General features: G+C 41.8%; 1 protein-coding gene across 1 annotated transcript in view; it reads left to right on the top strand.

The window, feature by feature from the left end:
• The window catches only part of LRRC37A (leucine rich repeat containing 37A), a 64,152-nt gene that overhangs the window by 34,339 nt on the left and 13,002 nt on the right, over positions 1 to 16,811 (top strand). Inside the window, exons 8-10 of the mRNA XM_044003282.1 lie at positions 2,184 to 2,302; positions 4,764 to 6,355; positions 6,814 to 6,918. Of these exons, the coding sequence (XP_043859217.1) occupies positions 2,184 to 2,302; positions 4,764 to 6,355; positions 6,814 to 6,918 (1,816 nt within the window). The remainder of the gene's footprint in view (positions 1 to 2,183; positions 2,303 to 4,763; positions 6,356 to 6,813; positions 6,919 to 16,811) is intronic.

Raw genomic sequence — 16,811 nt, 5'->3', positions numbered from 1 at the left:
CTTTTCTTTTTTTGGGCTGGGCAATGAGGGTTAAGTGACTTGCCCAGGGTCACACAGCTAGTGTCAAGTGCCTGAGGCTGGATTTGAACTCAGGTCCTCCTGAATCCAAGGCCAGTGCTTTATCCACTGTGCCACCTAGCTGCCCCAGAAATGGTATTTCTAAAAGCCACAACAGGAAAAAATGGAGCCAGTAGTCAAGATTTACAAGGCAAAAACATAGTAACTTTAGAAGGAACCCTAAATAGCAACCTAAGAATCTTTTATTCCATGAGACCAAAGAAGGAATAAATAAGTATAAAGGCTATGAAAAAAAAGAATAAATGTTTGGAATACATAGAAAGGGAAAATAAATACTGAAGAAAATGAGAGAGAGAAACCCTTTTTTATAAATAGGGTCAGAAAATGACATTTAAGCACCAGCCCTGGATTCAGGAGGACCCTCATTGCCCTGAAGGACAAAAAAAAAAAAAGATGACATTTTAAAAAAACTAATCAACAAAACAAATTGAAGGAAAGGAGATTTTACTTGACTACTTCACTGAGAGGGGGGAAGAGAGGGGAAGAACTAAATGAGTAGATAAAAGTAAGAATGAAAACATAGAAGTAATAAGCAAATTCCAGAACTAGGGGAAAAGATAAATTGGAGAGAAGCTTTAGGGCTAGAGAAAGACAGCTGGAAGAAATAGGGCCACCAACAAAATCCATTAGCAAGAGCCAGAAAGAGAAATTCTATTTAAAAAAAAAAAAGACTCCAGAAGTTATCAAGTATTTGGGAGTGTCATCTTCCAAGAGTCACATAGATAATATATGAATCCAACTTATAAAGCACCCTTTACAGAAATACAGACTTAAATAATTGGAGACAATTACTCAAGGGCAAGTTGAATGAACATAATCAAAATGAAAATACCTAAATTAATGTACTTATCCAATGTAGTAACCATCAAACTCCCAAAAGAATTTTTTTTTTTTTGTGGGGCAATGGGGGTTAAGTGACTTGCCCAGAGTCACACAGCTGGTAAGTGTCAAGTGTCTAAGGCTGGATTTGAACTCAGGTACTCCTGAATCCAGGGCTGGTGCTTTATCCACTGCACCACCTAGCTGCCCCCTCCAAAAGAATATTTTTAAAGAGAATGAGCTATATCTGAAGGGTAATAATGAGAAAAAGTAGGAAGGGGAGGGGCTTATCAGTAAAAGAACTCAAACTGGTCTACAAAACAGTAATCATTAAAAGAATTTGGTACTGGTTAAAAAACGACATCGGTCTATCAGTGGAATAGATTAGATACCCAACATATACAAACACAATAGTGTAGTGTGCAGGTATTGAGAGAACTCTTCATTATTTAACAAAAACAGCTAGAAAAACCAAATGGATACATGACCTAGGTATAAAATGTCACATCATAAACAAATTAGAGAATCCAGGAAGAAATTAACTCTTAGATTTATGGATAGGGGAAGACTTCATGATTAAATAAATGATAAAGAAGTTCCCACCACATAAAATGGACAGATTTGATTATATAAAATATAAAAGCTTTTGTACAAACTAATATAAACAGGTAACTGGGGGAAAAATCTTTGTAGCAACTGTTTCTGATAAAGATCTCATGTCCAAGATATATAAAGAACTGATTCAATGGTCAGAGGATATGAAAGGTCATGGTGCCTAGCACATAGTAGGCATTTAATAAATGCTTATTAATTAATTGATTCATTGGGAAGCAAACAATTCTGAAATTTCTTTTTTTAATTTTTAAATTTTTTTTTGTGGGGCAATGAGGGTTAAGTGACTTGCCTAGGGTCACACAGCTAATAAGTGTCAAGTGTCTGAGGCTGGATTTGAACTCAGGTCCTCCTGAATCCAGGGCCGGTGCTTTAACCACTTCACCACCTAGCTGCCCCAATTGACATTTCTTAGCTGTGACTCCCACTTCTCTGTCCACTATATTCCTCTTTACACACTGCACAGTGTGACCATACTGCTGTGGTTACACTGCTCATTGTCATCCCTGTTCCCCTTTCCATTTGCCTCCCAGATTCAAAGTCAACAAGTTGCTCCATACCTCACTGTCCTTTTCTGACAACCACAGAACTCTGTTATGCACAACTGTCTTGCCTGGCTGGTGTGATAATCTCCATTTCTACCACATCTTACCTTTTTCCCTCCCTGTTTTCAGAGTCTTACCCAGCAATACTGCCTGCTGCCTGTGTCAGTTTAAAAAGAACATCGAAAGTCTCTTCAAGACAACAAAGCTACAGTGTGAAAGCAAGTGCTTCACTAACTCCTCTCTTTGTGGTATGTCTGAGATGCTACATTGTAAAAATTTTAACTAGGCAATGTAAATATTCTTCATGGGGTTTTTTTGGCCAGGCAATGAGGGTTAAGTGACTTGCCCAGGGTCACACAGCTAGTAAGTGTCAAGTGTCTGAGGTCCTCCTGAATCCAGGGTCAGTGCTTTATGCACTGTGCCACCTAGCTGCCCTCTAGTGTTCTTCATGTTTATTACTAATTGGTTATTGATAACTCTCCTACTGACGCAATGCATTTCACATAGTGGGCAGTTAGTAAATTATTGTTGGTTTAGATTTGAATTCAAATGATTGGGCAAAAAACAAATTCTAATGTGTATTCCCTTAGATGATTTTTTTAAGTTCATAGAATAGCATAATTTTAGATTTAGAAAGGACCTCAGTGGCTACCTAATCCACCAAAAGAATCTCCACTACTACATGGTCTAACAAGAGATCATCCAAGCTTTGCCTGAAGACCTCTGATGAGAGGGAACCCACCACCACCCAAGGCAACCCAATCAATTGTGCGAGAGCTCTGGTTGTTAAGTTTTCCCCTGTTAGAATGTTTTTAAATTGACTAGCCTAATTTGGGGGGCTAATCTGACTGGAGGACTAATCTGGGGACTGTTGACTATTTGGCTATCTGACTGCGTTTAATTTAATATGGGCCGTTTATAAAGTTCCACCACACTGCTCCACTCCCAAATTGATAAACACAGGATTAAGAAGCCTCTTAACTAAATAATCCAAGCAGAGTTTATTTATGAGATAGTGTTGAAAATTAAGAATACAGGAAAATAAAATGTACAACCTGACTGCTTTCCTGCGGTCTCTTTCCACTGCATCTCTTTCCCACCTGCTGCTCTTCGAACTTCTTGAATACAATAAGAGCCTTAGCCACCTCTGGCCTCAGGGCACATTACACTTTCCCTGGTTTGTATTAAGGCCTGTAACCTTGTCAGACCCGTCTCTCCTTTTCGAACTGAACTCTCCTCCGTCCTTGTCCGGGCTCCCCTCTAGTCAGCCTCTCTCCTAGTCAGCTCCTCTCCTTAATCTTGTCTCTCTATCTAGTCCATCCTCGCTCTTTCTTAATCCGTCCCCCCTCCCCTGTCTCACTCCCAGGTCTATATATACCTTTTCTTCTCTCCACTCAAATCTCGGGGCTTCCTTCGCCCCCACAGACCAAGCTAATCCGCCAGCCAGAGCTGCAGCTGGTGGGGGGGGGGGTGCTCTCGAGCCTCATGCCTCAGCACAGGCCATCCAGAATCCTTCAAATAGCTCCGCTCAGGGCAGAGGGAGCTGGGGGCTTTTTCCCCCCATCTGTCTGAGCTGGCATCTTGTATAGCCCACGGGGCTTTTTCTCAGCTAAAGCTGAGGAGGAGGGGGAGAGACCCTGAGGGCCTAAGGCTTTCTAATCTCAGCCTAAAGGTAGGGTCCCCAAATCAAAATAAATTTCCACACCCTTTATATTGAGCTTAAATTTGCCTCTTTTTGACTTCTATTCTTTGGTCATTGTTTTGCCCACAAGTGGCATAAATAAAATCCCTCTTCCATTTAACAGCCTTTCAGATTTTTCAAGACAATTATGATCTGCTCCGTTAGTGTTTTCTTCCACAAGCTAAACATCCCTGTTTCCTTTCAATGATCTTCATCTATCGTGAACTCAAACCCTTCACCATCTTGGTTGCCTCTCTCTTGATGATCAGTGTCCTAAACTGTAGCACCCAGAAATGAACACAATACAATTCCCTTTTCTCTCTTTCAGAAGGAATATTCCTTTCTCTGGATACCATGTCTAAAAAACAAAAGATCTGATGAAACCTCCACCCAATTTAAAGTTAGCTTTTAAAATGCAAGCTGTTTCTCTTTATGTTGAGGGGTAAACTTTGCAAAAGTTAGAGATCCAGAAGCTAAAAGGACCCACCAGGAAGACCAAATTAGAGTTCTCTACCCTCCCCCCTCCCCCCACTGCTTTTGGCTTTTTACAAATATTTTCTTTTCCCCCAATTACATGTTAAAAACAAGTTTTAACATTAGTTGTGGGATTTTTTCCTTTAGTTTTTTTTGGGGGGGGGCAATGAGGGTTAAGTGATTTAACCAGGGTCACACAGATAATAAGTGTCAAGTGTCTGAGGTCGGATTTGAACTCAGGTCCTCCTGAATCCAGAGCTGGTGCTTTATCCACTGCACCACCTAGCTGCCCCCATCCTTTTTGTTTTGAGTTCCAAATTCATATGCACTGGATTTTCACTTCATAAATTAGTCTCATTTCTTGACAGATCAAAAAGAATCCATAGATGATATGCAAGAAGAGTTCATAAGTACATTGCAATCCAGAAAAAAGAATACAAGTATTGAACTAAGCATACAACCTGAAAGAGCATACGTAGATAGTGATGTCAGTGCCTTAATTTTGCCAAGTGAACAATTAAATTCTAATGGTGAAACTGATCTTCTTGATGCAGTGAAGTATTTGTTGCCAAAACTCCTGAAGGGGCAAGTAAAAAGTGTGGAACTGAAATTATTCCCATTTATTAAACTGCTTCACGCCCATTCCCGAAATGGAGAAGAAACTTCTGGTCCTTCGACGAATCCTTCATCGTGGTCCTCATTTGGCCCAATACGGATCAATTTGACTGATGAAATTCAACTGAGGAAACTTTACTTTGTGACAAATTTGCTGGAAGCCTATCTTCGAGAAAAAATGTATCCTATTCAAAACAAGCGTGAAAAAATGGTCCAAGCCAAACATCCTACACTTCGAAAGAAATGGAATACTTTCGGTCTGGAAAGGGGCGGGAAGTGTGGCATGGCTCCAGGGAAATGCAGCCAGGCCCCAGCCAGCAGCAGCGGGGAGGCAGCGGCCCCCACCCGGGGCCTGGCCCTGGCCTCGGCCCCGAGGGCAGATGCGTGCACCGGGCGGTTTTGCCCAAGAAAGAAGTCGGTGACAGTGGGGAAGGTCAGCAGCAGGGAGAGGAGCATGGGGGGAAAGCATTCGGAAAGGACTGACCCGCAGAGCTTTCAGGGGAAATGGGAAAGTGTCGAATCTTCTCTGGAAAAATTTGCTAAAGGAAGGACGAGAGCTTCGGCGCTCGCCATGAGGAGGCTGAGCTCCAGGCTAAAAAAACCAGGCTGGCACCGTGTAGACATTCCTTCAACTGCCAAGCCTTTGGCTGTCTCATTAGAGGACAGGCGCAAGTCCGGTGGTTTAACGTATCCAATTTCTGCTTCTAAGAGTGTAAATAAAAGGCTTAAATATAAGGGACAAAAAGAAAACCATGGAATTGGCAGAGCGTTTCACAAAGACCATATTCCAGTCTTCCGTTCTAATAAAAAGCATTTTCTCCATAAAGCGAAATCCCGTATAACCAATAAATTTCCTGAGGCTAAGCACAGCCAGGGGTTAAAAAATAAACTTGCACAAAATAGATGGCTATTTGAAAATCCTGTTTTCACAGGGACGAGAAGCCTTATAAATAATCCTTCTAAAAAGGATATTTCATTATCTCCAAAAAGACGTATGCCAGCCAAGGCTTCCAAAGGGACCACCCCAGCAAAGGCTTCTGAAGTGCCCCCTACAAGAAACACGACTTCGGAAAATACTCCTGCCTCTTCCAAAAAGAAGGAAGAATTCACTTTATTGGGCGATTCTTTGCCAGCTGTTCAACTAACCAACGAAACACGCTGGGAACATCAAGGGAATCCTGAATCTCTGCCGGAGCCGAATAGCAACTCCTCTTTTAATTTTTCGGCTTCAACTGACTCGTTTGAAATTGAACTGAACCAGCGCTTACAACCCCTCATCCCCAACGACGAAATGAGGAGCCTAATTTCCCATGTTGTCCGAACTTTACAAAAGGATTGCAGGGAGCCCAGGGTGCAACTGGCCTGTGCCAAGCTTATTTCAAAAACAGGTCACCTGATGAAACTGCTCAGTGATGGACAAAAGATGAACCAGTCACCTGCACATCAGAATCCTGACCCGGGGAAACAGGAGAACTATCTCAATGACAGCACCTCCCTGCAAATGGCCCTAGGCCAGCTACAAACAGATGAGGTAAATTTGCCCTCTGGAATGTAGATACCATATATCTGTCCAATTAAAAAAAAATAGAAGAGTTATAAGATGGCTAGACTTAACTGGTAATTTAAAGAACAGGTAGTCCTGGATATGAATTAGAATTGTAGAATGTAAGCATTTGAAAGAACATTAGAAAGGATGGAGTCCAATGCCCTTAATTTTACAGAGCCAAGTAGCCCTGAAAAAGGCCAAATGCCCTAGTTTGCTCATTGATAAGATATGAATGTTAATGACAGGGCAGATATGAAAAGTGAAAAATATGAACAGTATGTTTATCACACATTTGAAGTAAGGTCTCATAGCACATTTTCTGTGAAGCCATATTCAAGAAGAACCCAGGAGATCTAGAAGGTAAATTGGATAGGATTCTGTGTGTGTGTGTGTGTGTGTTTCTATTTGGATTTTTTTTTAAAGCGATATTTTTTTCCCCGTAGCTGAAAAAAGACATTCCAGAATTTGGCTATAACAACAAACTTCTCTTGGCCATATCGGTGACAGTAGTGGTAATGATCATTATTGCTGTGGTTTGTCTCATTGAGGTAAGAAGAGTACTTTATTTAAAAGTTCAAAAATATGTGCTGTATTTATAATGACTCAGTTAATTTATAATGAACCCAGTCGCTAGAAATCAATGCTGGTATGGGCACTCATACCTTCTTGTACCTAGGAGGTATTGGGAATGCCAGGAACTTTGGAAGTGTTTTTACACTCCCTTAGAATTGAATGGAGAACCCAACAAGGCTATATATATTCAGTCTCTAAAGGTCAGAGTTTATGTAGCAAGGGATTGGGAGGAAAGAACCTGAGGAAAGACCTCAAAGGCAGCCATAGGAAGGAAGAAGTGGTGGGCAGAGGGGTACTGGTGGGACCAGAAGCCAATGCCAACAAAGCCTGGCCTGGAGGAGGGAGTAGAGGACAGTTGTTCCTGATGGAGGAAGAAGGGGAGGAAGAAGGTTGACACTTGAGGTGGCATCAGCTGGAAAGCTCATCCTCAGTTTGGGCCCAAGTCTTCACACACAGATCCCCTGTACTTCAGACTCTCTGGATATCCCCTCTGAAGTGCTAGAGTAACCTTCTGCTCCTCTTGCCTTAGATTTGGGAATCCAAACGACTGAAAGCCGTATTTTTTTTTCCAAGGCGGAGCTGCACTGTGGCCAAGAGGACTTTATCATGACACTGGTTTTCACCCCTTAGAAGGCTCCCCTTCCCTTGCTAGGTCTCACTGATAAGACCAATGAAATTTTAAACTTCAGCACAGAATTTTTGGCAGAAACAACCTCCACTGTGGAAGTAAATTGTGATCATTTAAGTTTGTAAAGGCTTCCTTCAAAAAAGTTTTGAGTGAGATTTGTATAAATGTATCTTAGAACAGAGAAGTGGAGGAATTAGAAAATTCTGGCATTCAGATGTGAAGTAATTAAAATCAAGTAGGGAAAGAAAGTACCGCCTACCCTAAGTGGTCTAGCTTTTTTTTTTTTTTAAAGTCTGAAGCCAGTAACTAGTGTAACGGTGAAGTGTGCATGTTGAACAAACAGCTTTCCAGAAGAAAAAAAAAAAGTACCCACAATATACTTTTAAGTATAAGCTGCATTTTTTCTAACATTTAATCACTTTCTTAAGTCTAGACAATCAACAAAACAATAAATTAATTCCCGATTGTAGCTTTTGCCAATTTTCAAGGTGTAGATGTTCACACTGAAAATTTAACAATCCACTCTCCCTAGTCACATAAGCCAGGTGCAACACACTACTGCAACTAAGTCTCCCCCTTTCATTCCTGGGGCTCTCAGAAAAGCTAGGACAGGGTAGGTCTGTTGGAGGTCCATATCCACTCAAAACTAAAGTTTCACTGTATGTTTACTTTCACTATTCAACCTGAGGAAGAATTCATTCAGAAAAATTGAATGTTCCCTGGACAGCATTAAAAAAAATGACAGAACATTGCCTCCATAAACCTGTGGCACCTTCCCCCGCTGTCTGTGGGAAGAGAGGCCCTACAATTGTGATCATAAATAGAGAATATTTGCAGAGAGTTCTATGTGGGCCTTGGCAGAATATGTGGACTAGTGCACACACACAGGGAGGCAATTCAGTCTCTGTGAAACTGAAGAGTTGTCAATATCTTCCGGTGAGGTCACTGCCTGTTGGATATACCGGTTTGTCCCACTACTCTGAGTATTGGATACTCTGGCTTGGATATTCCTAAATTTAAATTAGGCTGTTCTTATTGCTGCCACCTATTTTGCCTCAGCTACAGGCACTAGCTAAGGCGCTCACTCTTACTCAGAGGAGGAAAAATTGGCTTTGCCCTCTTCCCCTCCAGCTCTCCCACCCTCTCCCTCCTGGAGGAGTGGGAGTGGGAGTGGGGGTAGGGAGGAAGTTGCTAAGCTTTAGGTCTTTTTTTTTTCTTTTTTCTTTTTTTTTTTTTGGTGAGGCAATTGGAGTTAAGTGACTTGCCCAGGGTCCTACAGCTAGTAAGTGTCAAGGCCGGATTTGAACTCAGGTCCTCCTGAATCCAGGGTCGGTGCTTTATCCACTGCGCCACCTAGCTGCCCCGCTTTAGCTCTTTTTAGTGAGGAAGGCCAATACTTATACACCTAGTTGTTGAGGACTGGAGAAAAGCAACTTTCCTCTCCCTTAAAATAGAAACTTGTTAGCTTCCTGATCCTTAGCACAGGGTCCAAAGGCTAATCATAAACAGCCAGTCTATCCCCCATGCCTGGAATGCACAGCCTCCTCACCTATACTTAGATCCCTAGTTTTCTTCAAAGATCAGTTTATACGTACTCTTTTCTGATACCCCCTAACTGCAAATACTCTGCCCCTGAAATGACCTTTATTCACTTGGCATACATTTTGCATAAACTTACCTATGTACGCGTTGTCCATCAATAGGATTCCTAAAGGATGGAGGATGTGTCTTTTTGTCTTGGTGACCCCAGTGCCCAGCTCCATGCCTGCCATAATTCAGCCCATTAACAATGGCTTTTTGGTTGATAGAATCAAAATACATCTTGAACTTACCTCCTCCTAACAGGACTGATGTTTCTGTCCCTAGCTTCTGCCTGATTTAGGGTTACAACAAAGCAAAACAAAACAAAACAAAAACCACTCTAACTCTGGTAAGTTCTGGGACTGTCAACTTGCACCACCCTCCTCTTCTGATAGAAGTGAACTACAGTCCAACAAATAGAAAGAGACTCTATGGGTCTGAGTTTTGAGTTCCAAATTTTATCCCTTCTTCCCTCCCCGCCCCCACCCCAGGCAGTAAGCAATGAGATGTGGGTTATACATGTGCAATTATGTAAAATATTACCATATTAGTCATTTTGTATAAGAAAACTTGAATAATAAGGCAGCTAGGTGGTGCAGTGGATAAAGCACCAGCCCTGGATTCAAGAGGAGCTGAGTTCAAATCCAACCTCAGACACTTGACACTGGCTAGCTGTGTGACCCTGCCAAAAAAGAAAGAAAGAAAACTTGAATAAAAGGAAAAATGAAAAACAGCATGCTTCGGTCTGTATTCAATCAATATCATGAACAGCCTTTTTTAAGGACTGTTCACCTCCTGGCATTAGAAAGGGGCTAGAAAAGATGTCCTTAAAATTGTCTGCTTCACTTAACCTAACCCTGGTCTGCTTATCACACACAGTAGGCAGGGATCCTACCCTGTGTTCAAGACACACACACAAAATACAAAAACTTTTGTGAAGATGATTCTATTTACCATTGGCACATGGAAGGTGTGCTCAATCATAGACAACAAGAAATGCCACAGACCTGAAAGATGAATAGCTCCTATGGCAAGAGAACTTAGTGGGTATCACGTCCAAGGAGCAGCTAACAAATGAAAGCCAGCTCACTGAAGTCGCAGCCGAATACATGGTCTTCTGGAGTGACTGCAGTGAGAGGGAGAACCATGAAGCTGGCATCGTTTTCATAATCAAAACTAATCCAGTCCGCAGACTTGCATGTCTTACAAAAGGAGTGAATGACAGGCTTAAACAATGAGATTGTCGCTTGCAGGAAGGTGCCGTGCCACCATGCTCCTACCATGACCAACTCTGATGAGGTCAAAGAAAAATTTTATGAAGACCTGGAGACCCTCATCATCTATGTGCCAAGAGAAGACAAGTTTGTAATTTGGGGGTACTTTAACGCCAAAGAAGGCACAGACTCTCAGACATGGCGGGGAGTTCTTAGGAGGAATGGAGTTAGAAACAGCAATGGTAATAGTCACTTACTACTGAAGACCTGTGAGTCTCATGACTTCATCACCAACACTATCTTCTGTTTACCTAAACACAATAAAACTTTGTGGATTGTGTCATTTGAAAATATATGTCGGTGCCTGTCTCTCTTCTAGGTTTTAGGGAACTTAGCTGGCGCTTCTAATATATTGCTACTTATAAATTAGAGGGTATAGCACCTGTCTTTGACATTAAGCATTTATTAAAGTATATTAAATGTTAGTAAAGGGAGAGAGAGCACAGGACTCCGAAAGTTCAGAAGCCCTACATTACCTAGGATAGAGAGAGAGTGAGGGGATGGCATGGCTGCCTCCTCTATAGTCCCAGTCAAGAGCACAAGTGAGAGAGAGTAAACTCCAGCTCCCTGCAGTCCAGAGGAGAGGCAGCCATTACACACTACTCAAAGCTAATTGTCCACAAGGCAGGGGATCCACTGATCATATAAAAGCTTCACCTGGAAGATGGTTATCTACCTGAGAGCCACTCTGTCTTCAGAAAGAACCAAGGATTGGTCAGTATTATGTCTGCTGACTGACAACTCCAGCAGAAATGCCAAAAGCAGAACAGAGGTCAGTACCCAGTGTCTGTGGACTTGGCCAAGGTCTTTGATACTGTCAGTCATGAAGGCTTGTGGCAAAATTTGGTTGCTCAAAGAAGTTCATCACTATTGTACAACAGTTCCATGACAGCATGCTTGCATGGGCTCTGGATAATGGAGGATGCTCTCACACTTTCCCAGTCACCAATGGAGTGAAGCAGGGATATGTGCTTGTTCCCATGCTTTTTAGCATGATGTTTTCAACAATGCTGTCAGACACCTTCAATGAGGACAAATACAACATCAAAGTCAGCTACTGCACTGATTATTTAACTTGGAAAAGTTACAAGCCAAGAATAAAGTGGAGGGAGAGTTTCTGAGCAACTTTTTGTTTGCAGATGATTGTGCACTCAATGTAGTCTCAGAGGCTGAGATGCAACAGAATATAAATCAGTTCTCTGCCACTTGTGCTAATTTTGGCCTGACCAAAACCAAAATCAAACCAAACAAAAACAGAGGTTCTCCACAAGCCAGCACTGCGTCGTCCATCCATATATGGAACCACCAAAGATTTTGAATGCTGTGAATAAGTTCACTTACTCTGACAACATACTTTGCAAGGATGTACACATAGATGATGAGGTTCACACACTCATTGGCAAAGCTAGTTCAATGTTGGGGAGGCTCTGAAGGGAAGCATGGGAGAGAAGAGGTATTAGTATTAGGCTGCCTACCAAACTGAAGGTCTACAGAGTCATCATTCTGAATTCATTGTTGTTTGCCTGTGAAACATGAACAGTCTACCAGCACCATGCCAGGAAATCAAATTGTTTCCATTTGAATTGTCTTAGGAAGATTCTGAAGATTACCTGGGAAGATGAGGTACCGGACACTGAGGCAACTGCCAAGCATTCAAATTCTCCTGCAGAGATTACAACTCCAATGAGTTGTCCACATTGTTTGAATACCAAATGTAGGGGCAGCTAGGTGGTGCAGTGGATAAAGCACCGGCCCTGGATTCAGGAGGACCTGAGTTCAAATCCGGCCTCAGACACTTGACACTTACTAGCTGTGTGACCTTGGGCAAGTCACTTAACCCTCATTGCCCTACAAAAACAAAAACAAACAAACAAAAATACCAAATGTACATTTGCCTAAAAGGCTATTTTACAGAGAATTCACATAAGGCAAGTGCTCATGAGGAGATCAGAAGAAGACATAGAGGATAGAGCACTGGCCCTGGAGTCAGGAATACCTGAGTTCAAATCCAGCCTCAGACACTCAACACTTACTAGCTGTGTGACCCTGGGCAAGTTACTTAACCCCAATTGCCTCACTAAAAAAAAAAAAAACAGAAGAAGAAGACATAGAAGGACACTCTCATTGTCTCTCTGAATTACTTTGGAATTGATTGTGAGACGTGGTGTTAAGGGCTAAAATTCTAGCTAAACTGTCTAAAATATCTAATGACTGGTCACCAATAAATTATAAGCTTTGGCAAGAGTTAGACTTTTAAGCATTTATTAAGGAGAATAAGAATTTGGTAAAGAGAGAGAGAAAGGCCTAGATTCCTATCTATTAAAGGGAGAGCACATTTCTAGCTCCTTTCTCCGCTGGAATCCTCAGGAAAGAGCCTGAGTCAGAGCACCCAGCTCTTCCTTCTTCCTCCCACTAGCAAACGTCACTTCCTGACACCAAAGAAAAGACTCCTGGTCTTGCCTTCAAAAACCTTCGCTTCATGGGTGGAATGCTTCTACAGTAAGTCTCCAGCAGGCGGCGTCATTCCAATTGTTACAGTTGGAAACACTGGCACAGGACCACCTAGAATGCCTGTGTCAAAGAAAATGCTGTGCTGTATGAGCAAAGCAGATTTGCAGTAGCTCAAAAGAAATGTGAGATGTGCAAATTTAGATGCATCTTCACTCCAAATGCTCATATGGACTCTTTGTCCCTGACCTGTGGTAGAGCCTTCCAAGCTTGTACTGGTCTGATCAGCCACAGTCAGACACAGTGTATCTTGACCCTGACATAGTGATGTTATTTTAGTCCTCTTCAAGCCTGAAGGACAGCAACCAACCAATGAAATCACCAAGAAAGAGTGGAATGAAGAAAAAGAATAAGGTGGCCCGTGTCAGACCCCTGCAGCACTCCCATTTTTGGAAGGAGGAACACAAGTGATAGCCATTCAAAGAAAGAACACAGAGAAGCAGCAGTCAGACTGGTAAAGTGCAAAGATCTTGGGTTCCTTGACCAGAACTGACCGGTGGCAGAGGGAATTTTCGCATCGGAGAAGATGACCGATGACAGAGGGAGGACCTTAATCACTGGCCAGGCTTTCCAGAAGACATGGACCTAGAGATAATTGTGGGGTCATTGCAGAACTGAGCTGAAATGTCAAATGCAATTTTTTTTTCAGTAAATACTCCTTTATTTAAAGTTTTGAATTCCAAATATTGTCCCTCCTTCTATTCCTCCCCTCCTCCCCTCCCTGAGAGGGTAAGCAGATATGTTATACATGTGTAATTATGTAAAACATTGCCATATTAGTCATTTTGTGCAAGAAAACTTGAATAAAAGAAAAAAATGAAAGCGAAAAATAGTATCCTTCAGTCTGTGTGGCGGATAGTATGCTTCATTATTAGTCCTTTGGGATTGTCTTGTATCGTTGTATTGCTGAGAATAATTAAGTCGTTCACAGTTCTTCATCAAATAATTTTGCTGTCTCTGTGCACAATGTTCTCTTGGTTCTGCTCACTTCACTATGCATCAGTTCATACAAGTCTTTCCAGACCTTTCTGAAAGCATCCTGCTTGTCGTTTCTTATAGAACAGTAATATTCCATTACCATCATATACCACATCATATACCCCAATTGATGGGCATTCCTTGTCAAATGCAATCTTGCTAACTGCTTCAGAGTCTGATATTTAAGTCTCAACTTGCCAAGATAGTATAACAGTAGTTATAAGTTATTGTATCCTGTTTCAAATCTTCTATCAGAATGTATTTGTGGGGCTTGTATATGTTAATCATATCTTTTGTATAGGGATAGGGACTTGGTCTGTGATTCCATTGGTATGGTGAACTCCTAGGCATGGAAATTCCTTCTACCATTTGCAGGCTGGCACCTTCTCTTCAAGAGATTTGCCTAGGGGACAACTAGATGGTGCAGTGGATAAAGCACTGGCCCTGGATTCGGGAAGACCTGAGTTCAAATCTGACCTCAGATACTTGACACTTACTAGCTGTGTGACCATGGGCAAGTCACTTAACCCTCATTGACCTACAAAAGAATGAGAGAGAGAGAGAGAGAGAGAGAGAGAGAGAGAGAGAGAGAGAGAGAGAGAGATTGAGATTTGCTTAGAGTACTGAGAGATCAAATAAACTGCTGGGTGCCAAACAGCCAATTTATGTCAGATGGCTCTTCAACCCAGCTCGTACCTGCTTCGTGGCTACTATGGTACCATATCTCTCTATACCTGATTCCTAATGTATATTGAGTACCTCTGTGCCACACACCCTTACATTCTTAGCCGTTCCTTAGATATGAGTCAAACTAAATTGTTAATAGTCTTCCCCCAGGTTGGAAAGGGGGGAGTAGAGGGGAGGAGGAAGGATTGTAAGGATGTAAAGAGCCAAAGAATGCAAGAAAAGGAGTCTTAACCCAGAGAAAGATGGAAAAGATCTAGATGGCAGGGAAGGAGTCTGGGGATAAGGAGAGATTGAAAATTAGGATGGGAGCTAATGTGGAAATGTTTTGCATGACTATTCATGTATAACACAAAAAAAAATCACAATATAAATTTTTAAAATTTTAAAAAGAAAAAAAAAGTAGGATGAGAAAGGGAGATAATCAATGGAGTAACCTCCTCGTTGGGAAAGGAGGTGATAGGATCAGGACCACAAGTGGAAGGGGTTAATATTGGCAAGGACAAGGGCTTTCTCATTCTCCAAGACTTGTATGCAGAAAGAGTATTATTTTGAAGTGATTTTAAGTGTGGAATTAGGGAGAAAAAGGAGCTTCCAAACAATTGTGAAGTGAGGTCATCTACAGAGATAAGGTGATATAAATGGCTTAAGGAGAGAAAAGAAGGCTTAGAGCAGATGCTATGGTCTGTGCAAGAGAGCTCTAGGCAATTAGGGGAAAGTAAACAGATTGCCATTCAAGCTGAGATTGGATAATATAAAAATTTCATGAACTCTGTCTCAGGGTGAAGATGGAGAATAAGTTTAGGAGAAGTGGAGCACAGGTAGATATGGAAATTATGATCAGAGTTATGGATTGTGGAAGCAGAACACTTCTGGGCATTGATCAGATCAAGAACACGAACATCTTTGTCTGTGGTCTAGATACAGTAAAGAAGCCGACTGTGGGACTTAAGGAGGTTGATGAGGCCAAGGCATATATGGGGCCATGATACAGCTGGCTAAGATGGTGTCTACAAAATTGATTTGGATCTCCAGACCATGGCTAAAAACACAAGAATCCTGTGCTTTTGGTCAGGGATAGAGTGTGCTTAATGAGGTCTGGTAAAAATATATCTGCCTGACGTTGTACAAACGGGATCCAGAGGACCTTCAAGCGAAAATGGAAGGGGAAGAGAAATCTGCCCACATATATCTTATCCAGCCAGATAGCAGAGAGAATAGAAGTGATGTGGGCTGGAATTTGGGGTCAAATTAATCGTGAGTCATCCCAAAAGAATTACAAGACTCAGTGACTCAGTTTCCCAAGTTTTATTGCAATACTGTGGGTGACCACAGGGAGAGAACCAGAATATTGGAAAGGTATCTCTCCAATAAGCAAAGGAAAGACAGTTATATTTATAGTATGGATAAATTGATTATCAGTCTCATTATAATAATCTCCACCTTGGGGAGGTACAGGCCTGTCCTTCTCATTATAATATTGTCCACCTAGGGGTGTTACAAGGGAGGGCTTATCCTAATTTGGAGTTCCTGGGGTCCTAAACCAACCCCCGAGGTGGATACCTTTTTCAGTGGAGGTGTGTTTTGGGGATTTACATGTCATAAGGTGAATCTGAGGACAAATTTGGCATTTTCTGCACATGTCTGGTCCGTTATGGGTGTTGATCACTATGGGTACAAGAACCTAACATAAGTTATCCATTAACTGGGATCTGACTCCCTTTTAGAGCTAATATCTGTATTAGAGCTTGGGTCTTGGGTTTTTCTATTAACCCTTTTTTGCTTCCTACATCAGAAGGTCCAACAAAGGAAAAAAAGACTCAATAGAGAGAACCAATTACTTCTTAGGAGACACTACTCAAAAAGAGAGACAGAAATAATAAAACCTATGGACTCAAAGAGGGCAGCTAAGTGGCACAGTGCTGGGTGAGTTCAAATCTGGCCTCAGCCACTTATTAGCTGTGTGACCCTGGGCAAGTCACAGGGTCTACAAAATGAGCTGGAGAAGGAAATCGCAAACTACTTCAGTATCTTTGTCAAGAAAACCCCAAATGGGGTCAGAAAGAGTTGTGCACAACTGAAATGACACAACAACAACAACAAGAAGACCCAAATGTCTCTACAAAAATTCACAAAATATGGATAAACAGAGTAAACTAGAGCACCCAATGCAAGGAGGCAAGCTCTACCTTAAGACTTGGTAGTGTTGTGGGGG

This window comes from Dromiciops gliroides, chromosome 4 (assembly GCF_019393635.1).
Source record: "Dromiciops gliroides isolate mDroGli1 chromosome 4, mDroGli1.pri, whole genome shotgun sequence".
NCBI lineage: Eukaryota > Metazoa > Chordata > Mammalia > Microbiotheria > Microbiotheriidae > Dromiciops > Dromiciops gliroides.
This window is presented reverse-complemented; position numbering and strand designations above follow the sequence as displayed.